The sequence below is a fragment of the Anolis carolinensis genome, chromosome 5 (genome assembly GCF_035594765.1).
Source record: "Anolis carolinensis isolate JA03-04 chromosome 5, rAnoCar3.1.pri, whole genome shotgun sequence".
Lineage (NCBI taxonomy): Eukaryota > Metazoa > Chordata > Lepidosauria > Squamata > Dactyloidae > Anolis > Anolis carolinensis.
Window position 1 is genome coordinate 167,215,055 of NC_085845.1, and position 26,760 is coordinate 167,241,814.

General features: G+C 37.6%; 2 protein-coding genes and 1 long non-coding RNA gene across 4 annotated transcripts in view; 1 reads left to right on the forward strand and 2 right to left on the reverse strand.

The window, feature by feature from the left end:
* agbl3 (AGBL carboxypeptidase 3) overlaps nucleotides 1-759 on the reverse strand; it is a 55,378-nt gene extending 54,619 nt beyond the window's left edge. Inside the window, exon 1 of the mRNA XM_008110795.3 lies at nucleotides 738-759. The gene's annotated coding sequence lies outside the window, so the exon portion shown is untranslated. The remainder of the gene's footprint in view (nucleotides 1-737) is intronic.
* LOC134299595 (uncharacterized) lies at nucleotides 12-26,760 on the forward strand. Its single transcript, XR_010006809.1, has 3 exons — nucleotides 12-605; nucleotides 3,587-3,682; nucleotides 26,653-26,760. It is a non-coding gene; the product is annotated as an uncharacterized LOC134299595 (long non-coding RNA).
* Nucleotides 5,862-18,632, reverse strand: pde6h (phosphodiesterase 6H). Of its 2 annotated transcripts, none has more exons than XM_003221085.3 (4): nucleotides 18,493-18,632; nucleotides 12,753-12,942; nucleotides 10,504-10,544; nucleotides 5,862-9,695 (listed from the first exon to the last, which is right to left on the reverse strand). In XM_003221085.3, the coding sequence occupies exons 2-4, from the start codon at nucleotides 12,896-12,898 to the stop codon at nucleotides 9,619-9,621; spliced, it is 264 nt and encodes an 87-aa protein (XP_003221133.1). In that variant the 5' UTR covers nucleotides 12,899-12,942; nucleotides 18,493-18,632; the 3' UTR covers nucleotides 5,862-9,618. The 2 variants fall into 2 exon arrangements, with proteins under 2 accessions (XP_003221133.1, XP_008108997.1); XM_008110790.3 differs by lacking the exon at nucleotides 18,493-18,632 and adding an exon at nucleotides 17,290-17,445.

Here is a 26,760-nt window from a genome sequence, read left to right on the forward strand (position 1 = left end):
GGCCGAGAAAGGCCGTTGCCCCGGCAACCGGTTCCGCGCAGAGAATGGGGCCTGCCCTCCTGGCGGTTCCAGAACGAGCCTCTTTTTCTAAGAGGTGGATAGAACAGCAAGCCCTTACCTGCCCTTTCATAAATTGCACTTACACTGCAGAATTAATGTAGTTTGGCGCTACCATGGCTCAATGCTAGGGGAATCCTAGGGAGATATAGTTTTACAAAGTATTCAGCCTTCTCTGCCAAAGAATGTGGGTGCCTCACCAAACTGCAAATCCTTAGCATGGAGCCATGGCAGTTGAAGTGGTTCCAAACTGCCTTAATTCTACAGTGTAGATCAGGCCTGAGCACGGTTGGGCCCACCAAGTGTTTTGGACTTCAACTCCCACCATTCCTAACAGCCTCAGGCCCTTTCCTTTTCCCCCTCAGCCGCTAAGCTGAGGGCCCAAGTTTGCCCAGGCCTAGTGTATATACACTCTATTTCAGCCAAGCCTTGTGGACGAGGTTGAATTTTGTGGGACTTTGGAATTCCTGATAAAGAATGCTCAACCTTTAGCAAGTTTAAATTCCAAAAGCCAGAGAGAAAGAAGAAAAATACCCTTCCAATACTAGGTAAAGATCCCTTTTTTGTTGTGTTTATCAGGTATCTGAAAATACGTGAATTGAGATGCTACTTGTACCAGTACAATTTGTATCATGCTAATAATAGCTTTTGAAACTAAAAGGAGACATAACTGAACATACCTGGTAGCATGGAGACTGCTGTGTGATGTCCCCCTGTGACAAGATGTCTAAAACTTGGAAAGAAAGAAAAATAATTCAGGAAACTATTTCACAAATGTGCTTTACAATTACAAAGCATCATGACTTAATAATATTTATTTATTTATTTATTTGTGGCTCTTTTATCCTGCCTTTCTCAAGGCGGCTTCACAACATAGGCTATGCCTTTAAAAACATAGTACTGTGCAATAAAAATAACTGTACCATTAAAATAAAGCATTTAAATCCATATGACAAGTTAAAATCACGTGATCCATAGGCGTAGTCCTGGGCCATTCCATAGGTCAATTACACATCTTTCATACCTACATTTTTGAAGGCTTGGTCAAAGAGCCATGTCTTCACTTTTTTTTGTGGAAGGTCGGGAAGGAGGGAGCTGATCTAATCTCTCTGGGGAGGGAGTTCCATAGCCGTGGGGCCACCACTGAGAAGGCTCTGTCTCTTGTCTCTGCCAATCACGCCTGTGAAGATGGTGGAGCCGAGAGCAGATTATCTTAAACTCCGAGATGGTTCATAGAGGGAGATATGTTTGGACAAGTAAGCTGGGCCAGAACCGTTTAGGGCTTTATAGGCTAAAGCCAGCACTTTGAATTGTGCTCAGTATCAGATTGGCAGCCAGTGGAGCTGGCACAACAGGCGAGTGGTATGCTCCCTGTACGCAGCTCTGGTGAGCAATCTGGCTGCCGCTCGTTGGACCAGTTGCAGCTTCCGAACAGTCTTCAAAGGTAACCCCAAGTAGACCAGAGCATGAACTACCATGGTAAAGTCAGATTTCTCAAGGTATGGGCACAACTGGCACATAAGTTTTAATTGTGTGAAAGGTCCCCTGGCCACTACCGAAACCTGGGATTCAAGGCTCAGCGATGAGTCCAGAAGAACTCCCAAGCTGTGAACCTGCATCTTCAGGGGGAGTGTAACCCCGTCCAACACAGGCTGTAACCCTATGCCCTGTTCGGCCTTGCGACTGACCAGGAGTACCTCTATCTTGTCTGGATTCAGTTTCAATTCGTTCCAGACTGTTATAATAATAACAAAGTGCAAAAGACATAGAGTGAATACCACAGCTCATTGCTAGGGAATTATGGGAGCTGTACTTTGGTACAAAAGAACACAGAAGGTTTAATATGTTGGATTGAAAAAAATGTTAATGCGTGAGGAATGAAACTGATACAGTGCAGGGCAGAAGAGAAAACTGGCAAAAGAAAGCTCTCCATGAACAGTTCCTAGGAAAAATAGAGCAAAATTGAAGAGGAAAAAAAATTAATATGGATCACAGATGGAACTTTGATAACGGAGACCGATGGCTTGATTCTTGCAGCCCAAGAACAAGCAATTTGAACATGCCATCAAAGCCAGAATTGAAAAGTTGGCCACAGATTCCAAGTGTAGACTGCAAGGAAGCAAACAAAACGATGGATCACATCCTCAGCTGCTGTAAGAAGATCGCACAGACAGACTACAAGCAGAGGCATAATACCTTTGCTCAGATGATCAATTGGAACTATTGCCACAAATGCTGTCTGCCAGTAACAGAACTGGTGGGATCACAAGCCTGAAAAAATTACAGAAAATGAACACGTCAAACTACTCTGGGACTTCCGAATTCAGACTGACAGAACTTTGGAGCACAATACTCATGACATCATGATTGGGGGGGGGGGGGGGAGTGTGGATCATCGATGTTGCAAAGATGGTCCCAGTGGTGATTGGCACATTGGGTGCACTGTCTAAAGACCTTGGCCAGCACTTAAAAACAATTGGCACTGACAAAATTACCATCTGTCAGCTGCAAAAGGCCACCTTACTCAGATCTGAACGCATTAGTCGTCAATACTTCACATAGTCCTAGACACTTGGGAAATGTCTGACGTGTGATCCAATGCAACAGCCAGCATAATTATCTTGTTTGCTGTGTACTAATCTTGTGTATCAAATAATAATATACTCTATTTATATTCCACTCTATCTCCCTGAGGGGACTCAGGGCGGATTACGGAACACACATACAGCAAGCATTCAATGCCGTTATACAATTAACAATTATTATTCTTACTTGGAACACTGAAGAATTGTGAAATAAACATGTCTTATTATTCCTGCAATGTTATAAATATCTGTTGCCAGCAAAGAGAAAAGAGAAAAAAGGAAGAAAGATTGTAATTTGAAAGCTGTCTTGTTCTGCTGACATCTAAATCTTTTTCCTTTGGAATTCTCTTCCAAAAACCCCACTATTATTAAAAAGAACACAAAAGGTTTAGTATAATGCATTGAAAAATGAATGTTTATGTATAAAGTATGAAAATGAATCGTGGATAAGAAAAAGACAATCAGTTGTTAAACAATCAACTTACCTTTCTGGCTTGCTGTACAGCTCTATGAGTATAAACAGAATGGAAGTAGCAGTGACAGTTGCTAATAACACTATGTAACATGATTTCGGTTCCTGGCTTATAAATGTCATTTCCTAATTGGTCATATCATAAAAACATGGAAAAAGCTTATAAAACTGCACAAACCTTGTTTTTGCAGGACATCCAGCAGCACATTTTGCTATAACTTTTCAGTGAATAACTTATTGAGTCTCAACCAATGCAACATAGTTTGTGGCAACCACAAACACAAAGTTCTGGAGTATAGCAATTACTTTCAAAGTAAGTACCACACAATTAAACAGAAATAACACTTGCAAGCCATGAACAGATTTTTTTTCAAATATTGTTACATAGAGTAATAGTACCAGAATACCTCTTTTATCTTTTTCTTTCCAAGACTTTGTTTCATGAAGAACTTTATACTCTGTTCTTGTGCAGAGCTGGCAACAACCATGGAATGATTCAGATTTGGAAATGTAGAAGGAAACACATCCACCTCGCTTTCCTGCCATAGATATCTCATTGTGACATATGGTAAGCACGAAGTAGTAACTTGCATGCATGATGATACTGAGCTGCCTTGAAGTGCTCAGGGGCATTTTTCTGAGAAAGTTGCTTAGCATTCTGCTTAGAGCACCAAGCTGTTAAAATGCATTTACTCACAATGCAGCATAAAGGTCAGGGATGATCAATAATAGTATGATTAATCTCACTCTGTGTGTGTGTGTGTGTGTATACACACTAAAAGGAAGGAAGATTACAAACCTACTCAAGTTTTTGCAGGAAAAAATATATGTATCTGATGAACCATATATACATACACATAATATTTTTTCCTTCAAGAAACTGGATCAGTGTGTAATCTTTTTTTCTCTTAAGTCTAAGATTTTAAAAATTCACAGCATCAAAGATTGCTCTTTTACCATTTGTATTTTTTGTATTCTTACTTTATTTTATGTACTATCCACCCTATTTTAATATTTTCAATACTTCACCCATATATCCAGGGATGGATAGTATGCTGCAAAGGACAATCATAGGAGGGTGTTTCATCAATTATTTGTTAGCGCTTGTGGTGCCCATAGTGACAGGGTTATGATAATGACATAATATATTCTCAGAGGAACCTGCCATTGCAACATTATCTCTTCCCGTACATTGCCTACACTGTGCTTTCAGTCTGCTATTCACAAATGAATCATCCACTAATGTTGGCTGATGTATAAGCAGCATGATCAGATATTATTTGAGTATCAAGGGCTGCAGTCCTTAACATATTTATTTGGTGTGATGTCAAAAGCTTTCATGGCTGGGATCACAGGGTTGTTGTATGTTTTCCGGCTGTATGGCCATGTTCCAGAAGTATTCTTTCCTGACGTTTCGCCCACATCTATGGCAGGCATCCTCAGAGGTTGAGGTACATACAACATACAACAACCCCATATTTATTTGGGAAAGTAGGTACCACTGAAATCAGATTTAATTCTTTAGGTGGAGTTATCAGTGTGGTAGATTTTGATTTCTTTGAAACCTGCATAGTGCAGTAATTTATGTATCCCTCTGCCTTTTAGGTACTTGGATATGTATTGGCTCTGTAAAAATGCTTCCTGCTAGTCTCCTGGGGCTTCTGATTTTTAAACGTATACATTAATTTAATTTTAATAAAATTAAATAATTGCAGTAGCAGTTCACAAATAAATGGCAAAATCCATATCTGTATGAAATTTTTATTACTTATATATAGTTTTAGCAGGCTTGGTCCTGATGGGATTGGGTCCATGCACTGGGCTCAATGAAGCCTGTAAACCCAGCCATGTGCTAGGAACCCTTGGAGTGACAGTATTGAATGCCACCTGAGTATAAACTCCCCATCATGTGGATATAAGACTGCATCCCAATTTAGGTTTTATCTGAGTTACCTTCATCTCACAAGGTCCTGTAAGAGATCCCCATTGAGTATGACAGGCTCTCAATTTTGTGTGCTCCTACTTCTTTTCTCCTGTGTGTGTATGATTGAATGAATGTGGAATACAGGAAATATATTACTATATTCCTGAACCCCAATGTCACCTTTTTGTAACCTCTGAGCCTTTGATTTCATAATCCAACCCTCTTGGCCTTGCAAGTTTGTTTGAGTTATTGTGTCCACATTCTAAAGCAGCAGTGCTCCAACTAACTAGTTATTTGTGATTCCTGTATTCTGTTTGCCATTTATGAAGCTCTGTTGTAGTGTATGTAATAATTATGTATATTTTGATTCTTGTCCATGTCTAAGTACATTCCCATTTAGAAAACTCTGTGTACTGGTATATATAGCTTATTGACTGCCAGGGACATTCATCCCTTATAGTCTCTTGAGTAACAGTTTTGAACTCGTACATGTGCCTCATACATGTGCTTTGAGAGTATAACTGGGGACAGTGTATAGCAGTATGCACTCCAAGTCATAATGAGAAAATTATCCTTACTATTAAAGTAATTGCTGGAAATTTTCTGTGTTTTTTTTTGTTTTTGTTTTTTTGGGATTTTTTTGTGGAAGAAAGAGGAAGGTGATGGGATGGAGCTGGGAAAAACTTAACTATAACGCCTATAAATATGCACTTAGCACATACACTAGCCTAAATGCAGAAGTTAACATTTGGAACCATTCATATATTTTGTGAAAACTACACTTGCTTTAAGAAGAGGAATCAAATGCATGCCGTACTCAAGGTATTTTAAGCAATGTTTTATTTCATTTTTGCATTTTATAGTAAATGAATAACAATCTATCTAGGATGGAGGATATGTACTATGACATTTTGACAGAATATTAAATATAGAGCTTGTTTTCAAAATAGCTCTATATTTTTCCCAATGCTATTGTTAAAACTTCAGGGAGCACGGATTCAAGAACAAAACACATATAAAAGAAGCATATCCCTCCCTGAGGAATATGATTAATCACATGGTAGTAATCTTTAAAAAATAAAGACTTTTTCTTTAATTGTTGGAATAAAAATAAATTAAAGATATGGTGCTAACAACCTTTACTAATAACTGAAGGAATATATAAACCTTTCTGCACAAGGAGATGTACTTTATTTATTTATTTCGTGTCAAAAGCATTGCACGACAAATACATTTCAAAATGTTGGATTATGACCAATGTTTTAAAACTTGCACTGTATTGCCAGTGTGGATGGGGTGGAAGCTGCATCCTAATTTATATTTTAAGGACTATAAAATACAAATGCAGATTAGAGATTGGAACCCATAATGGGCTCTTAAAGTTGCCTGTCCACTGTTAGCACTTGGCAGCAGATCTAGGCAGGCATATGGTCAGTTTTGCCCACTATAGTTTTATTTATCTTTCAATTATAGTCAGTTGGAACCTATTGGGAATTTATACATGTATAAACATTAAACACTGCTTAACATTGTTAGTGCATTCCATCCCAATCTCCCTCTACTGGGCAGCATCCACTGCGATCAACAAGGGTCTATTCACTTGTTGATGAGGAAGTGACTGAATGATATTCTCATTCTTGGCAGTGTCCATATTATGATTCAGTGATATTTCTTGTATCAGTCATATATAGTGATTCTCTATTTGCTGGTCCTACTTTAGGCAAACTCTAATCTACATGAGGGGAAATGTTCAGCAGGCACGGGTTACACAAGTTATAAACAACAAAAAAGGGGAAAGTCCACCAAGGGGACTGTGTAGACCAAATAAGGAAATCTGGACATTATTACATAGAAAACATTATAAAAAGTTAGGTCCTATTTTAATCCTCATTGTATTAATATATTGTTCAGTATTGTTTACAGAAAGGGTAAAGTTGTTACTGAAGCAAACATTCTGTTTCTTTGTTGACTGTTAGCAAAAATCAGACATACTCCCCCAGCTGCGATCCAAAGTACATTATTTTTGAAAATCTATCCATCCTATAAATGGGAATTCCATGCAAAATAGAGAAAGAGGGCATATAAAACAGAATTTCAGAGAAAGCAGAATCAAAGAAGGGACAAAACCAGGAAAAACACAACTGAAGATAATGAAATAAAATCACTTTTAAATACTAAGTAAAAGTACCCTCAGGAAGGATCTCAAGAAGAAACAGGATAAACCATCCTTTAATGAGAAAGCTGAAGTAATTGAGGAGCAATAGTGCATGAAAATATTGTGCATATTTTATTAAGAGTAACGATTGTGGAACAATTCCTATTTTGTTTGCTTTAGCATACTAAGCACGGTCTAATTTTCTTTCCTATTGCTAAAGTCAGCATCTGGCTTATAGCACTGAAAACAGGACTAGAGCTGACTTGCTGGTTTTCACTTTAGCCTGAAGAGATGAAGCGTAACATTTTTACTTCCAGACTTGATACATTATTGTATTTTATTTGATAAGTGTGCTATACAGAGGCTGATGCTTTACAGCAATAGTTCAGGTTCTCTACTTCTCTATGTCTTAAAATCAAGTGTAAGTCAGACATCTGAAGCAGTAGCATGGGGTAGTAGGATACAGTAGGTAGGATTCACTGGGGGCACATCTACACTGACCATTCAATGCAGTTTGAAAACAGTTTGATAATGCAATATCTCTGCATTAGGGGGTTTAAACAAGGATAAGCAAAGTTGGGGGATATTTGGAAATAAAGCCTAAGTGTAAATCACATCGCATAGCAAAACCGATTATGGAACGGGTGCTTTGTTCAGCCATACATGTGTACTGGGGCAAGGAGAGCTGGAAGAAATGAATCCTCCACGGCAGGGAAGTTGCAAATACAGGTACTACATATTCTGGAATCAGGTTGAAGCCAACCTCTGTTGTGGTGTATAAAAATAATCCAGGCCTCAACCCAGTTCCAGGAATTCCTATGTTATCACCCCATTGTTGAAACTGCTTCCTCCTCTGCCAGTTTCACACCGACCTAAGTGGTCAGTGTAGATGTGCCCAGGAACAAATGTTTGTAAGGTAACATCTCCCCATCTTAATACCAAATAGCAAACAAAGGAAGGATTATCTCTCAAATGAAGGAAGGATTTATCCTAGAGCTTTCAACAGCCATTCCATCCACTGTTATTCATCATCTTGGGCTGTGAGATACTAAGTCCAGAGTGGGATATGAGAGCAATGGAAAGGAATTAAAGTGCTTCCTTCCTACAAACATTCTTCCAGTCATGTGAGTGTCTCTGCTGATACTGTGGCTACTTCACACAAGATTTTCTGTCCTGATTTCGATATATACGTAGGCATAATGAGGCATAGAAGAACACATACAATTTATCTTGTGCAAACCAATCACATTTCTATCTTCTACCATATACATGTGGCAAAGTAGATACTCACATGATCTTCAAACCTGATGGGTATGTAGAGTTTCCCTTTAAAATCAAGTGTACTCATGTAGAGAACATGCTGTTTGCAAAGTAGTTTTCAGAGTTTAGTTACAGGATATGTTGAAAACAATATTAATAAAAACTTATCTGGTTTTAAATGAAAATTCATCATATCCAGCAACTGAAGAGAACAGAAGAACGTTCTACTTGTTGTCTCCAAGAGAGTTAAAATGCTATCTCATGTATGACTACTATGAAGTAAGTCCCACTGTACTCATGGTCACTTACTCCCAAGTAAACATATATAAGATATCCTGACTTACTGTGGGAAGTGCTCATATTTTCTTAACAACCATTCTACCAATGAAAGCAACAACTGTGGCTAGGAAGAGTTAATAATAAAACCAGACTTTCATTTGGGAATATTTGCAATGCCCAGCTGATGTGAAATAAAAGTGTTCCTAATATTTTCAAGACTAAAGCTAATTTCTTGCAATTAATGTTATTAAAACCTGAACCCAAGAAGAATGAAACGTTATGGCTAGAAACAAGTTGTCTGATGTGATATTACCTGCCCACAGAATACAGCAGGTTTCCAAGTCTGTTCCTGGCAAAATGGGTTATTTTTGCAAGCTTTGAGACCTTTTTTTGGTTTGTTTGTTTTGAGCTGTTTGTTATCTTGGAGTATCATTAAGCTCTTATGGCTATTAGCATACAGCTATTAGTGTGGGGTTTAAGACTGGATTAAACTGCAGAAAAATATAGGATTGCCTGCATTTGCATGCACATTCACAAGATGGAGAATTATGGGCAAGATCTTTTTAATATATACAAAAGAAATATAGGATCACAAATTGAGACATACCATACATGGATTATTTTAGGGAGAAAGAACATGAAGAATATTCTGATGTTTTCCAAGTTCATAACTGATGAACCAATTGGTTATTTTAGCAGCAATTCCTAATTCTTGCAAAGGTAAATCAAAACAACAGTTGGTCATGACTGACTCATACTCATAAAGAAATCTGTTTCTGTATGATGCCAACATACTGGATGGACGATAAAAATAAGTGCTATGGGTGACAATGACTGTTCCAGAACTCCCAATGTCACTAAATACACAAGCAAAGATTGGGGGTGACTAGATGATTCCAAACTGCGCCAACTCATGAAGCTCCAAGTGGCTAAACGCTTCCCAGGGACAGATCACAGTGATATCTGCAAAAGATAGAAAATAAATATTTGTTTAGTTGACTTCAGTTTATGGCAACTATATATATGAGAGACCTCCAAGGCACCCTATTATGAAAAGAAAAGGTATTGCAAATTCAGGACCATGGCTTCTTTTACTGAGTTTACCTATAATATGGTGTCTCTCTTTTCCTACTGCCTCCAATTTTGCAAAGTATTGTTTTCTAATGAGGTAGCCTTGTTGGTAGCCTCAATTTAGTCATTTTAGATTCTGGTTTAGGCTTGATTGGATCTAGGATCTGTTTATTTATTTCGGGCAATCCATGGTACCTGTAGAACTCTCCACCAGTGCCATATTTCAGAGGTGACACATAAGTGCTGGACTATGGCTCTGGAGACCAGGACTTGATTCTCCATACACTCTCAGCTATCTCGGATGTTGAAGGGCAGGAAACGAGTTTTACTTGTTACTACAGTTGTACTAGGTGAAGGGGAAAGTGTGTGCAGGATCTTCTGATTTACATCAGAAATGGTTGGGAAGGGGCACTATTTGGTGCTCCTCAAGTAGCAAAGTAATTAGGTTTGGGTCTGCGGAGCTGTTCGTCATGCCAATCATGTAAAACCTTTGGAAACATGTGGATTGCTATTCTCAGAAGCAGCAAACAGGGTAGGATGATCTCATCTGTCCTCAATGATCTGGCAAGTCTTTTTGAATAAAAAACAGAAAAACAATTCACCCTACTTTATTCACCAGGTGAATTAATTCAAGGCACACCACTATTTCTACATTCTTCCCACAAAGGCAAAACCTCAAAGCAATATTTATCTTATTTACCTGTTCCAAGCCCTTCCATTCCTGGGATATCATCTCCAAAGCTACAAAAAAACAACAATAAAGGAGAGGTGAGATGAGGTGCATCCAAGACAGGGAAGACTAATGAGAACCTTCTTATGTATCAATATTTTAAGAAGAAAAACAGCACAACAATAACCCTGAGAGGAGAATAACAACATGAAAGGGAATAAGCTAGTCAAGAGCTGTACTAATTGAAGGATCAAGTAATTCAGCTCAATTGCGTGTTCTCTCCCTCTCTTCCCATTAGTGAGTTGCTGTATTTGGCCTGTCCTTGTTTTGCGTGTTAAGTGTTTGGATTATGAACAGGTGGAACTACAAATCCAAAGACAAATGGCCCAGCTTTAAATAGAATATAATCTCTTCCTCACATTCTGGTACATGTGATCTGTTTAGATCAGAGAATAAGGATCTGCCCAGGAAAAGGGTCTTTTCACTGTGAGGGAACTGGCAGTTTCTACTTCCAAGTAAGGCTTTTGCCATGCTGCTTCTCTTAGCGAACAATTGCAGGAGCACTATTGGTGAAAAAAAACCCACAAAACAAAACAAGCACTCTTTGCTGTCTGTGGAGTATTTTTTTTCATGTCGTCCATGCCAACTATCATAGGCTCACGCACAGTGACATTCAGGGTCAATCTGTGTACTTTATCATCCAAGAAAAATAAAACATTCAGCTTTGTGGAATGACACACTTTTATGATTCATAATTTAATTTTTGAGTGTGATCTGAAAATGGTTTTGTAATCTTATAGAGGAAGTCCCCAAGTTATGAACAAGATAGGTTCTGTAGGTTTTCTTCTTAACCTAAATTTGTCTCTAAGTTGGAACAGGTACATTGTAGCTCCAACTAAAGATAGATAAATTTGCTTTAAATAGCATAGGGAAGGGTCAACGCCCCTGTGGTATTTATTTTGCTGCCTGTGCCCCTTTTTCAGAAGATTTCTCACTTTCTGTCCCTGTGATAATTGGATTTTGAACAATTTGGCTTGTTGTGGAAACAAGAATTGGGAATAAAGCTTCAGTTGAAACACTTTTCCCCCATGATAACTCTTTCAGCAGTGAATTTCCCTTCCAATGGGTAAATTTCTCTCATTTCCTGTTGTCTCACTCCAGTTCTTAATAATGAGTCATTTGTAAGTCGGATGTCATTAGCTGAGAGAAAGGAGACCCATGCATAAAATTTTAAAATTGCAATTTATCTACCATGATCTAAGATAGATACATTGCAAAATTTTCCAAATGGTCATAGCAAGTTCATTATATATCCAAATGACACCATCCATCAATGGCTGCATTGCTGGCCTAACATTCATTTCATGCCATGCAAATTGATCCTTGTATCTGATTTCAAAATATAATCTGAGAATCCACCAGTAAATCTGTAAATCATAAAAATCTCTCCCAAGAAGACTTTTATTTACTTTTCTGTGTTCTCTAGTACAATTGATGTTCATCAAGCCTCCCAAACCCCCACAACCCAAACAGGTACCAGCTCCATTTAATTGCACCACCATACATATTTGTACATGTACATTCCACTTTGAAGCACTGGGGTGTTTAAGAAGGATTCATTTTTCATAGAGGCAACTCCTTGGAGACGTTTGGCATTTCTATGATGTAAGGTTTATGTACACCTATATGCAAGCTTAGCACAAGATCAACAGCACTAACTCAGTAGATTCCGGTTGTCACAAGCTTAGGGAAATTTATAGTTTACAATTCCGTGCAGAAATTAAAATAGCTCTCTGCTAGTTCTAGCACAGGCTGTCTGTGGAATGCAGGGTATCATGCATCTCTAATTTAAAAAAACCCCAAATTAGCACATTTTTGGAGAGCAAGGAAGATTGAAGTAAATAATCTCTAGCTAATTCCTGTGTCCTGGCAGTATTCCTACTCCCATTATAATCTAACAACAGGGTGTTACAAACCTGTGGCTATTGTCATGCCTTGAGAACTGTTGGTTCAGGCACCTACACTAAGAGCTTTTGCCTGTTACCTATTCTATCTTACTGAGAAGCATTATATGGGGTTCTCAGTCCTGTTTATAATTAAGTAGAGGGCCTGGATTGCAAGAAATTCCTAAAAGGTTATCCCAAACACTCCCAAACTCAAAGCAGTAGGTTTATATAGCAATTGGTGAGTCCTATGGATATCATAAGAGTTGACTGGTATTGCACAGCCTTAATAAGCATTTATGTGTCTAATTCTCTGTTTAGTTACATTTCTCTTACCCTTTTACTCCTTTCTTTGGGGGCTTGCTTTTGAACTGTCTTGTTTGCCTTTGCTTGAACTTGGGAGGCCCCTTGCGTGGCGTGGAAGACCCAGTGGTGGCTGGATCTGTGTTGAGGTTAGCCGGAGGAGGGTTGCTCTCCGTCATTCTTAAGCTGCTCAGAGGCACTCAAGCGTTTTGGACTGTTCTCTCTGGAAGAGAAATAACACAGTTAATGGAGCAGGCAATATTTAATTACTTAAGATATTTGATGCCATGAAAAGGTAAGAGAATAGAGATGTTCTTGGTAGCTATTCCAGTCTTGAAGAAATCCAGATACACTGACCTGATTTAATGGAGGACAAAGCTTGTATAACTTTGTATAATTGGAGAATTTGAGAGGAGTGTGATACTTATTTTTTTCTGTGGAACTATGACTTGATAAGCTTCCCGTACCAAGCTAACGATATTTCAAAATGTTAGGAGTCCTGCTCTCAATTAATTTGGTTCCTATGTTCTCTACTCTATAACTTTCATTATCTGAGCATTCATGTGAATGTCAGTATTTTTTAGAAACACAGCAAGATGTATTGATTTGAATTCACCTTGGCTGGCATCCTGTTAGTGACATATGCCAAATGAATGTCTTTTTTGTTGTTTGTGGAGGTTGGTATTGTCTCTGACCCTCACCTAGACTTACAAGTTAGGTACTACAACCATGCAGAGAGATCATTCCATGGCTAGGAGAGATTGGAGAAGTGTCTGCTTATCTCCTTGTAGCCAGATGAAAACCAATGGCATCATCCAATAAGCCTCCAGAGGCCTCCAGTGAATTTCAGTGCATGGTGTGGTTACTCTACATCTGATTACAGCAGTGGTTCTCAACTCTTGGGTCCCCAGATGTTTTGGCCTTCAACTCCCAGAAATCCTAACAGGTGATAAACTGGCTGGGATTTCTGGGAGTTGTAGGCCAAAACACCTGGGGACCCACAGGTTGGGAGCCACTGAATTAGAAGGACATAACCAGATACCTCTTTGATCTCTTGCCCCTTTTCACCAGATAGGGAATGACCATGAAGGTTCTATTGATGTTATATGATTTAAATTAGTAGACTTGCCCTGACCAGATTTCTGTCCTTTCCTTCCTTCTGCATATATAGGTCATAAATTCAAAACGGGCAGCATGCTGCATACTTTTTAAAATGTCCTGAAAATGGGGTCATTCTTTCTGTGCAGGTTACCGTGCTTTCCTACTTCTCAACATGTTCTTTCTTCCTCACTAGTTGAATAAGACAAGCAAATGTAGCAGCCTATCTTGACTGAGCCATCTATCTGTAAATTGCTGAGCTCCTGGCTGATAAGACTAGGTGGTAATTTAAGAACAATGGAGTAATTATGTGGCTGACTTCTGTATTTCCTTTTACTGGTTCTTATCAGGAAATTGTTTTTGGTGGACTACATGCTTTACATCCAGAAGGTCACAGTTTCAATCCTTGGCATTTATAAGTTAAAAATGAGGAGGTACCAAATGATGAGAAAAACTCCATCTGAGATCCCAAGAGCCATTACCAGTCCAAGTAAACAATAAGGAGCTAGATAAGGAATGGAATCATGTGGCCTGTGGCCAATATACTGTTCCCTGGGCCATTTTTATAGTTCAGAGGTTCCTTTTGGAAACACTCCACATGGCCCAGATGGGAAAGTACTTTGACCTGATCTACAAAAAGTTCATATTATTTATTTATGTGTCATACACCCAAAACAGAGGGGAAAGGTGGAAACTGAACACACAGGATGTTTTGTTGAAAAGATCCTCTGTATCTTAAACAAGCGTGGTATATGGCCAGATAGGCTGAGACAGATTGCACTGGGCTAGGGAAGACTGCAGCTAGGCTAGAGTCATAATATTCATTCACAGCAATATAGAAGCTAAGGAACTTTAGCTTTATGGGTCCTGAAAACATGTGCTGCAACCTGCCTCAAACCACAAGGAGAGAGATAAGAAATACAATTATTATTATAATACCCATGATTGTTAGCCTTTTCAACTCAGTCTGTAACATGGTACTCAGTCATTTTCTTATTTTTTTAACTACACATCTGTGTCTTCTTCCTGAGAGCTAACATGATTTTATGTGCAAGAGAACAAGTCTTCTGTATCACTAGTATATCTATACTTTATGGGTTGGACAGAAGATAAATTTTGGTAAAGGGATAATAAATGCTTGCTGAGCAGAGGTGATAAAAGTCACACTTGCTGTTTTTTTCCTTTACACATTAAGGAGAAGCTGCTCTGTGCTCTCTGGCAGTAGTTCAATCTCTAATCTTTCTAGTTTTCCTTTAAAGTCTTAAACAATAACTACTACAACAAATACAGTAGAGTCTCACTTTTCCAAGCTAAACGGGCCGGCAGAAGCTTGGATAAGCGAATATCTTGGATAATAAGGAGGGATTAAGGAAAAGCCTATTAAACATCAAATTAGGTTATGATTTTACAAATTAAGCACCAAAGCATCATGTTATACAACAAATTTGACAGAAAATGTAGTTCAATACACAGTAACATTATGTAGTAATTACTGTATTTACGAATTTAGCACCAAAATATCATGATATATTGAAAACATTGACTACAAAAATGGCTTGGATTATCCAGAAGCTTGGATAAGCGAGGCTTGGATAAGTGAGACTCTACTGTATTGGCATTGTCCAGTCTTCTAATGTGCTTACTGTTTGTGGATTCCCACTTTGCTAGATACAGACCAAAGTGATAATGTACACTAAAAAAATCTTCCACTTTAGAAAAAAAGATCTAACTTTGCTATTTTTATGCAAAGAATATGAAAAATATTAGGGTACAGCTGCCTTGTTCCAAAAGGGGAAAGGAATGTGTCCTTTCTTTCCTCCCATGACATGTCACTAGCTTCCCACTTATAGCTCCTTGCACAAGTTATGTAACTTATTCTGGATGTTTCCCTTTATTTTGCCCCCCCCCACACACACACACTGAGAAGAGACAGAATTATCCCCAACCTACCTGAGTGCATGCTTAATCTTTTTATCCCTGAGTATCACACTAATACAACAGCATAACATCTTATCATGGGAGGGAATTTTATCTCTCTAGCTTATTAAAACACGAATGCAAATCTCAGGATACAATGAGAATTTTCATAAAAGGAAACAACTTCTAGACATTACATAAAGGAGGACATTTATCATCTAAAATGTTTCTGAAAAGCAAGCCAACTCTTTTGTAACACTAACATTTGAAAAATAAAGTTAAAGCTCTTGAACCTAAGAAGACCAGAATTCATAACCATTCAGTTATGCATTATCATTATGAATCATTACATGGTCTGTTTATGAGGCAACAAAAATACTTTGGCAGTAACTTTGTTCAAGATTGTTGTCTTCTCTGGCAGAAAGCATTGATTTAATAAACAAATGATCATAATAAACAATCAGTTTCTCCCTGTTCCCATTTAGTACATGTTGACACTGTAAAGAGCAAAAGCAAAAGAAACAAGCAAAAGACCCTGGAGGATTTTGCGTGCTTTTGTTTGTTTTACTTTTGAGAATGAAGGAAGTGAGGTACCAATATTTTGGGCACATGTTGTTGGCTACCATAAACCTTTAGGACATACTTCAGATTTCATGCTGCTTATAGATGTATATATGACTTGCTGTTTGTTCTTCATCATGTTGAATTCACTAGGTCTTACAGCCAAGTAAATGTGCAGTGGTGTGTCATTTATAGTTACCGTTTTGTCGTGTAACCCAAAAGACCATTCATGTAAACATCAATTAATCAATCAATCACTTTATTTTTGTCCTGCCTTTTTTTCAGAATAGGATGTAAGATTGCTTACAGAATAAAATATGCATAGGATTACTTACAATGAACCATATTTCCCAGTGAATTCCTTGCCAGTCCTTATGGTTTCTACACCATTTGACTTAATGAAGACAAGTTATTTTCATTTTCAGATAGAAACCGAGATGGAAACACAAAACAATCTAATCATGGACATTTGCCGCAAACCTGAGAATTAATTCCAAGCACTGAAATCCTTCATTCTATCATTGCTGAAACCAATGGGACTGTGCCAGTTTGAACCAGTGCAAACAGACCTCTATGGTGTGGGATTTTCATTCCACATTCATCCTCATCTTAAATTTGTTGCATTATAACAGACAGTCAAAAAAACATTTCAGTGAGAAGCCTATCGTTGGATTTCCCCCCTGCTCTTTTCTCCTCTGAACAACTTTAAAAACAAACTATTTTAACTACAGCAGTGAATTTTTCCTGACAAATGCAGAATGTACCACTCTGTTCTTCAGCAAAACTATTTGCTAATTATTGTGAACAATGATTCAGAGTCACCAGCAAAAATTAATCAAGCAAAAGCACACCGCTGATTTCTTCACCCCAGTTTGTGTGCTCAAATTTTTTCCAGCAAGGTACTATATTAAGTGCCTTAACTTAATCTCTTGGCTTGGTTTTGATCTTTAGTATCATGTCTTCAAGCTCATCTTTTCATCCTTTGAAAACTTACCTCAAGAATGTTCAGCAGCAATTCTGCTAGTTTAGTTGCTTGTAGTTATTACCAAATCCCTCCACAGTTCTGAGCTAAGCAAACCAGCTGCAGGTATTAGAAGTAAAATGTAGCTGGAAAATGGCTGTGCAATTAAGTGTCCTTTCTCTTACCACCTTCATCCTCCGCCTCCAGCCTCAAGCTTAGCATTTTCTAATTGATTCTGACAGATCCCTATTTAGTGTAAGAGGTGATCCATTGTGTAATGACCTTGCTGACGTAGATGGTTAATTTTATCTAATGCAATTGGCCATGATAATGTTCTTAGTCTGATGCTGTCAGGTGGAAACTCACCCTTCAACTTAATCTTCCTTCTGTTCCTTCGCTTGCGTTTGACGTGTAAACAAGAAGGCTTGTGTGCGAATGGCAAATTGATTAATCCATCTTGAGATGTGATTCCAGATGCATATTGAAGATTTCTTCCTGTTTGGGGATGACTTGTTTCAACTGCTCATAATGAATATTTCCAGCATCAATATTTGATGATGACAAAAAGTCTTTTCCTCTTCTTATCTCTTCCTGACTATGAGTATTCCAGTAGCAAGTAGTAAAAAATATGGTCATCCAGAAATCACTGAAATTTGAAAACCTTCCTCCAATTGATGTCAAGTGAAAACCTCCCACTGATTTAATAGAGCATTTGTAGAAGTATCACCACCAAGCTCAGCCATGTATGCACTCCTTTAAATTTCTCATTTTCATTGTCTAGCAGGCAGTGACCCTCTGCTCTTTAATTTTGTTTGAAATACTTTAAAGAACTTTGTTAGGAAAAATTCCCAGCAAACCCAGCCAAACACATCAGCCCATATGAGCACAACTGCTAACTGGTAGATCAAAACATTGCTAAGGAAAGGTCTAAGAAAGAGGCAACAAAACTTGCCCAATATTGCCTCGATGCTCAAAACAGTTAATCTAGTGAATAAAGAATTACTACATCTGACTTTTTTAAAAGGAAAGATTAGCAATTCCAAACTATATCATCTTTACTGCTTATGAATTCATTTAACTTAAGAGATCAAAGCACAAGAACATTGAAACAAGTCCTTCTGGGTTTCAGTACATGCTTAAAGGTTTCTAATTCTAAAGCAAGAACCTCAACATCTTTTTGCCTTCTCTCCCTACTCTACTGACTATGATATGCAGAGATTTAAATATAAAACTTACAGTGTTGGGGACTCCGCCTCGAAATCATGAAGTTATCTTCTGCTCACTTTGATCAGAAAAATTTCAGAAAGGCCATTCATCCTCCAGAAATACTCCAAGTCCTCCTAATCCTCCAGGTGACATCACTGTCTAATGCCACCAATTACAATGTGTCATGCCTCTGAGCAGGAGCTTCTGAGAATGCTGATCCCAGCTGTACTTTGGAGTGCATTTGGGGAGAGCTGTTTTAGGAGAACATTGGAGACAGCAGAACTTCCTCAGAGAGGCCATCATAATGCTCCTGGCACTAGGTTGCCCAAAGGTGGGCAATGTTTGGTTATAAAAATATTATTGGACTACAACTCCCATCATTCTCCTTTGGCTTGCTGGCTAGGGTCAATGGGAGTTGCAACCTAATGGCATTTGAAAAGCCACAAACTGTCCACCTGTGGTATTAACATTCTCACATTGCTTGCAAGCAGATGAAAAGGCGATTTAGCCAATGTCTTTGTTTCACAGATACATAGTGTCTATGTGTGGAAATACTGCAAATGCCCCAGTAATGGGAGTTTCTGGAAATGTGATTTAAATTAACAAGGCAGAATGGTAAGCCAAAGTTTGGTCCTGCCTTGTTTGAGCTAATCAGTTTATATATACCTTGTTCAAAGTAGTTCTCTCCAGACAGCTATTCTAGCTAGGGATTTTGGGACCTGATTTAGAAACAAGCAAATTGAAGTGGGGGGGGGGGGGACACTAAAAGTAATACAGTATATAAAGTCCTTTTGGTGGGGAGAGGTTTACATTCAAGCAATCTGTAAATCTCTGTTAGCGCTAAAAAGTAGACATGAAAATAATTTTTTCAGGAGTAAGGTTTTCAGGTGTTATTTGTGGTCCAACACATTTAACATCAGGTTTTCATTATTGCCACACACTATATCACCATATCACAATAGAAATGTATCTCCATATCTCTATTTCTATGTGCCAGAGTATTATTAAAAACACATGTGTAGAACTCTTAAAAGAATCCAGTATTGGGAAAGATAGATGATAATTTCTTGAGGCATCTGCTGTTCTGTGTGTGAACACATGCATCTAGTGTCAAAATGCCCCCATTGCAGAGCTTGGGACCAACAGATTAACACAAGATTATTCAATTTGACTGACAGTGCACATGCTTGCTGTCGGCTTCTGTCAGCTTGAAAAACTAGACAGAGGGTCACCAGTTTTGCCGTATGTGATCTTCTCACATGCCTGCTCACCTCCAGCTCTCCATCTGTCTCAGCTGCTCTGAAGACTTCTCTGTGCCATTTCATGATTCCTTCTTACATAGTGTTTGCCCTCACTCAGTTTCCTATATTTTAAACTATTCATTTTATTTCTTTCCAATCTTCCCTCTTTCCATTTTTATCAGTGTTGCAATGCAGTGTGCTATGTATACAGATTGCCATGGGAAACATATGTTAGGTATCTTCTCTCCTTCGATCCTTTACAAGATTTCTTTCTTTCTTTCTTTCCTTCCTTCCTTCTCACCTTTTTCATTACTCTGCAACTCATGGTGGCTTTTAAAGATTAACACAGATACAGATAAAAGTCTCATCATACAAAAGTGAAAATATTAAACTGACAATAGGATAAAAGCAATTTAAAATCATAATTATTTTTAAATAAAACAAAAAATATGAACTACATTATTAAGCCCTTAACCCATGAACAATCCATTCTCAAAGACCTGTCAAAACAGGGGTTTTAGCTTTGCTTTTTAACTCTGTCCAAGGTGCTAAATCTGTTTGCAAAATAGAGTTGAGCACATTGGAAAGCTGTTTTAAAGTTCAGACTAAAATGCAGTTTTAAAGTTCAGGTTAAAATGATAAAACTGCAACATTCACTACTCCACTGGTATGGGAGCCACTAGCTGCCACTGGCCACTACTAAAAAAAATATTTCCCTGGGATCTGTGTTTAAACAATATTCCAGCTCTTTGTCCTCCATCACACACCACCTATGAGCAGCAGCAGGAGATGGTGGCCTTCTCTCCTTTCCTGGAGAAGAGGAAGCATCAGGGTCAGAGGAGAAATATAAAGATGGATTCCAGAGAAAGGAAGACTCTTTCCAAGATGTAAGACATAAACTCAAACTCAAGCCATGGCTCAATGCTATGGAATTATAGTTTTTATATAACTACCTTGAGACCCTATATCAGGAGAAAGGTCAGATACAAATAAATAAAATCACGGGATTTGTAATTTGGGAGACACCAATACTCTTTGGCAGAGAATGCTAAAGACTTTGTAAAACTACAGCTTCCATAATTCCATAGCATTGAGCCATTGTAATCAAAGTGGTGTCAAACTGAATTCTATAGTGTAGACCAGGGGTCCCCAAACTTTTAAAGCAGAGGGCCGGTCCACAATCCTTCAGACTGTTGAGGGGCCGAATTATCATTTGAAAAAAAATACGAACAAATTCCTATGCACACGACACATATCTTATTTGTAGTGCAAAACAACAACAATAACAATGAAAGACCAATACAATATTCAAAAATGAAAATAATTTTAACCAACATAAACCTATCAGGATTTCAATAGGAAGTGTGGGCCTGCTTCTGGCCAATGAGATAGTTAGGTTAATTAGGATTGTTGTTGTTGTGTGCCTTCAAGTCATTTCAGAATTTGGGCGAGCCTAAGTCCAAAATTATTTATTTATTCATTTACTGCATTTATTTACTACATTTATATCCCACCCTTCTCAACCCGAAGGGAACTCAGAGCAGCTATATGTACATACAATATATTATATTATTAGCATAGCACAATATTAGCATTATATATTACTATATTGAACTATACCACTATACTGTAATATTATATGTAATATATAACATATAATTAATATTATTATATGGTATTATTTTAGTATTATATTGTATAAAATGATAATATTATTATCAATATCATATGTATATATAATATATTATTAAAACTGATATAAAAATATATTATAAATGAGGGCGGGGGCCAGGTAAATGACCTTGGAGGGCCGCATCCGGCCCCCGGGCCTTAGTTTGGGGACCCCTGGTGTAGACGTTATACTGAGCATTGAGTATTGGGCATTCCAGTTTAGATGACCTTACCAGGAGTCAAGACCCTAGAAAGAATCTCATCCTCTCTCTTAACCCCTTCATCACACAAATGGGTGCATCTGAGGGCTTCATCACACTAGAGTTTGGATCCACTTTAAATCCACTTTAGGGAGGGGCCTTTAAACACCTCAGCCAGACAGCCTGGGCCTCACCAAAATACAAACCCCAGAATTCTGCAGGAGGCAGAAACAGGATTTAAAGTGAATAAATGCTCAAGTGTGATGAGGACCTAGAGTGAGTATACAACCAAAACCTAATTGCAAGCCAGTACATTTGGAATACATGTTCTGAGATTGATACAGATTTAGTGATACCAGTTGATATGCACTATGAGAAAAATAGTGCTGTAAGTGTTGTGTACAGTTGAAATCTTGATCATGGGCAGGGCAAGTCACACCAATGATCAGGCTCATTATTTTTAGATACCATCAATTATTTGGATTATATAGAGGCAAGAGGTGGCTGTGGTGGAATTAAAAGACACACTAAGCTTAAACTCTTAGCACTCTCAGTGACGTTATTCATTATACAGTCTAAAATAACACTTCCTCCAAGCCCAGTTCTGCCATGTGGTTTGTTTGCTCCTTTAGGGATCTGTACTTATGTCTGTATAAGCAACTGTCACTCTAAATACATCTGTATATTGAGTGTTTCAAGAGGACTGACCTACCAAATCCACCTGCTTAATGGCAGCAAGGGGGATCTACAATGCACATTGTGATCTAAAAACATCTGTTAAGAAGAATCATCCTCTTAATTTTAGTTTGCTTTTCTCCTCCTCCTCCTCCTCTATATCCCGCTTTTCTATTTTGATCGAGACCAAAGGTTGTTCACAAACTTAGAAAAATAGAGTTAAAAACCTGCAAAGTATAAATATCAAAATATATTAAATATTTTAAAAGTCAGTTAATATGACATTAAACAAGTAAAAACTCTTAAAGTAATTTTGCAGTGCTTATGTAGTGCTATCCTATGTATGTCTACTTTGAAGTAAGACCTTATGTGTTCATGGAGTCATATTCACAGCTGAGTTGCATAGAATTGCATTCTGAACAGTTTAGCTTAGGTTATACAGATTTGATGGATCTTTTCAGATAGAATTGGTTTGGATGATTAATTGTAGCTGAACTTTTTAACCCTTTCAAAAACACGTATAATGCCTTTACATGCCTTGCTGATTCATACGTAAGATTAGCACTGTGATCAGGTCCTAGCATGTGCTTGATTTTCCAATGTGTAGCTGTTGGAACAAATTTTCAAGCTTTCCCAGATTTTATGGTTCTGTGCAATGTTTTATTTTATACAGTGCATTAGGGGATGGGACTTCCTAACTGCACAACTAAATTGGGATATTTTGTATTATTAATCTTCTTATTCTTTTCTCATCATGTTGTGCTTATAGATATCTGGATTTTTCTGATACAGCATGGGGGGAAATCTGTTGTTTTTCCTAGAAACATTTTACGAAATTTGCAATTTCAGCCTTTTCCGTAACAGCAACTTTCTGGAGGAGTCAAGAGGATTAGCTGACTGCACAACTGCCTTTTCTAATTAAATATCCTGCTTATGGTAGTACTTGTTCTGAGATCATGGCAGAGGAAGAAACAAATGCCAAACACTTTTATAACACTACCTTTCACAGGTAATCAGTCTTTAGCTGGTTGCCCGTGTCTTGTCCTTGAAACCAAAGTAACATTAAATGCTATGTAACATAGTTGGGAAGGTAACATACTACTCAAGGTACCATACAATTCACATTTACAAAGAAATTTATATTGAAGTTGAGGTGTTTGATTTTGTTTGTAAGATAGAAATCCACTTTCCCAACAGCTTCAGAAAAATAAATATTTAAAATAAGGATCAGCAAAAGTGAAGTTTTAGTTCACTGGAAGATGGGAGGTGGTCAGAATATTATGGCATTGCAAAATGTCAGTTATCTTAAGAAATGGGGCTACAAAGTGGAGTCCACGACATGCGTGTGTGGAGAAGAGCAAACCGCAGATCGCCTATTACAATGCACTCTAAGCCCTGCCACATGCACAATGGAGGACCTTCTTACACCAACACCAGAGGCACTCCCAAGTAGCCAGTTTCTGGTCAAAGGAAATTTAGCATAGTGTCAAGTTTTTTACTTTGTGGGTTTTTTTAATACGTTATAGCTGTATTCTCAGTTTGCTTCTGACATGATAAATAAGAGTTATATCCAAAATGTGTTTTGTTTAGTAAACACTGACAAATGAGAGATTTTAGACAGTATACGACTTTAACAAATATTAATACAATAGAGTCTCCAACCTTCACTTATCTAATGTTCTGTATTATGCCACACAGTCTGTCTCCCGCCTGGATCCACAGTTTCTCTAAGCAGCAATGCACAGCAGGCCAACACGCCCAGCAACAACACAAGTGCAGCCACACTCCCAAACAAGTGGCAGACTTGTTGTAAAACATGATGTTTTGGTGATTAATTTGTAAAATCATAACATAATTTGACGTTTAATAGATTTTTCCTTAATCCCTCTTTATTATCCAACAATTTCACTTATCCAACGTTCTGCCAGCCTGTTTATGTTGGCAAAGCGAGACTCAACTGTAGTTTCTATTTTCTGCAAAAGATTAGCAACTATAGTTTGCTTGATGGAATTAATTGGATAATTTAATGACAGCTAATTAAATGCAAATAAGAAGGATATAATTTGGGATATGTTTTAATTGTGTTTTGATATTTTTCCTCTTTTGCATATATAATAATTACGCTTTCTCTTTCCTTATTTTTTCCTGTAATGATTAAGCTAATAAATGTTGATAATAAAAATATAAATAATAAAACATTACAAACCATGGGTGCATCTACACTGTCAAATTAAAGCAGTTTGACACCACTTTAACTACGATAGCTCAGTGGTGTGGAATTATGAAAGTTACAGTTTTGCATGGTCTTTAGCCTTCTGAGCTGGAGAGTGCTGGTGCCTCACCAAACTACAACTCCCAGACTTTCATAGTATTGAGCCATGGCAATTAAAGTGGTGTCAAGCTGCATTAATTCTGCTGCGTAGATGTGACCATGTTGCTACTCTTATTTGCCAGGCAATCTCCAGAATTTTTAATATATTACACAATTTGGTACAAAAATAAAATAAATTTTGAATAGTTTACTGGAATTATAGACTTCATCCTGGTGATCTAGTATCTCTTTGAAAGTGGTGCAAACAAGCTTTTAGTATACCGATATTTCACATACTATTTTAATGGCACTACATGATAAGGAGGAACACTATGCATGGTAGAATTAAAGAAGTAACAGCAAAGGATAAACCTGTTATCCAAACATGCTTACTTCAGAAAAATGTTGTATCTAAACTGCAGAATTATAGCAGTTTGGCATCAAATTAATTGCCATGGAATTTTGGAGTGAGATAATGTATGAGATATTTAGCTTTCTCCATCAGAGAGCTTTGGTGCCACAACCAATTATTCCAAGGATTCCTTAGATTAGCACTATGGCAGTTAAAGTGGTGTCAAACTGCTATAATTCTGTGGTGTGAATATGAGATTGGTCTCAATACACTCAATGGTGCTTATTCCAAGTAGATGTGTATAGGACTGCACTATCTTCCTCTCCCATAGTCTTTGTATTTCCTCCCGTAGCAACCTTCCTTATCTTAAAGTAACCTTGGGGAATGTGTTTCCCTCCAGATGTTGAACTAAAAATCTCATTTTTTTCCATTGGCTATAATAGCTAGAATTACTGGCTGTTGGGCCACATGTTGTCCTTGCCTGTGCTGCTTCAGTATCTTTTCCACAGCTTGACATTTGGTCAGTCAGCAGAAAAGACCAGAATTTGCCCACGTGTCTTTTCCCCCTCACCTTTAAGCTGAGGACAGGAGTCAGATGATTAGCTGACTTGTAAGCTGATTTATCAGGCATTAAACCTGCAAATCTTCTAAAACCTGGAGGAGTGACAGGCGTCCACCAGATAAGGCCAGAAAATAAAAGCCTGCTGATAGCCCAGATCATGCCTTTCCTGCACTAGAAACAGAAGTGAAAGATGTATTGGAATACCTATTATTATACTACTTCTTTCTGTGAGAATAATTTCCCTGTTTTTGCTTGCTACCTGGAATGTATTAAACATCTTTGTTAGACCCCTTCATTCTTGTTAGATACTTCTGTTTCACACCTTGGATTGTATGAGAAAAAAGTGATATATATATATATATATATATATATATATATATATATATATATATATATATATATATTAAGGCAAAAGATCTTTGGTGTTCAAATATTTCTATTAGTGCTTTCCAAAAAGTGGTACACAAATATAATAATATACAAACAGACATAACTGCATATAAAGACAACAACGTGACATAAACCTCGTGTAGCCCCCAGTGGAACCGACAAGAAGGAAAACAGAAGGTAAAGAACATACCACTATACACATATACCACAATGTGTGAATATATATACATTTATATGTCATGCCCTTTACCCCTACCCCCATCTGTGTACGTAGATACTAACTTCCATCTAATGCCTGATGACCTTACAATGTTTTTTCCCCCCCCCTCTTTGGTAAATTATCTTATTCTGTATTTCCAGCCTCCTCGTCTTCCTCTCTTTGGTATATGTATATTTTTGTATTTGTTTTTTAAAACAGAATCTTAACATTCACACTCTTCAGATAGTTCTTGATTAACATCCCATTTGTTTGTTTTTTGGTCTACCTTGATTCTTAGATAATAAATATGTTAACCTATCCATATTTATAATCTCAAATATTTTGTTGTACCACCTGTTAATTTCCAGAGTTTCTTTATCTTTCCATAGCTTGGCATAAACCATCCTTGCGGCTGTCACCAAGTAGTTAAATAGAATTTCCTTATTTTTATCTTCCTTGATATCTAATAAGCCTAATAAATAAAATTTTGGGTCAATCTTTATATTAATTTGTAACATCTTTTGTATTTTTTGTGTATCTTAGTCCAATAAGCCTTTACTTTTTTGCATGATTTTCCTGCTTCTTGCAGGGGGTTGGACTGGATGGCACGTGAGGTCTCTTTCAACTCTACGATTGTATGATTCTGTGATTCTATAATTCTATGACTACCAGCAGTGGAAAAAGGTACTGTCTTTGT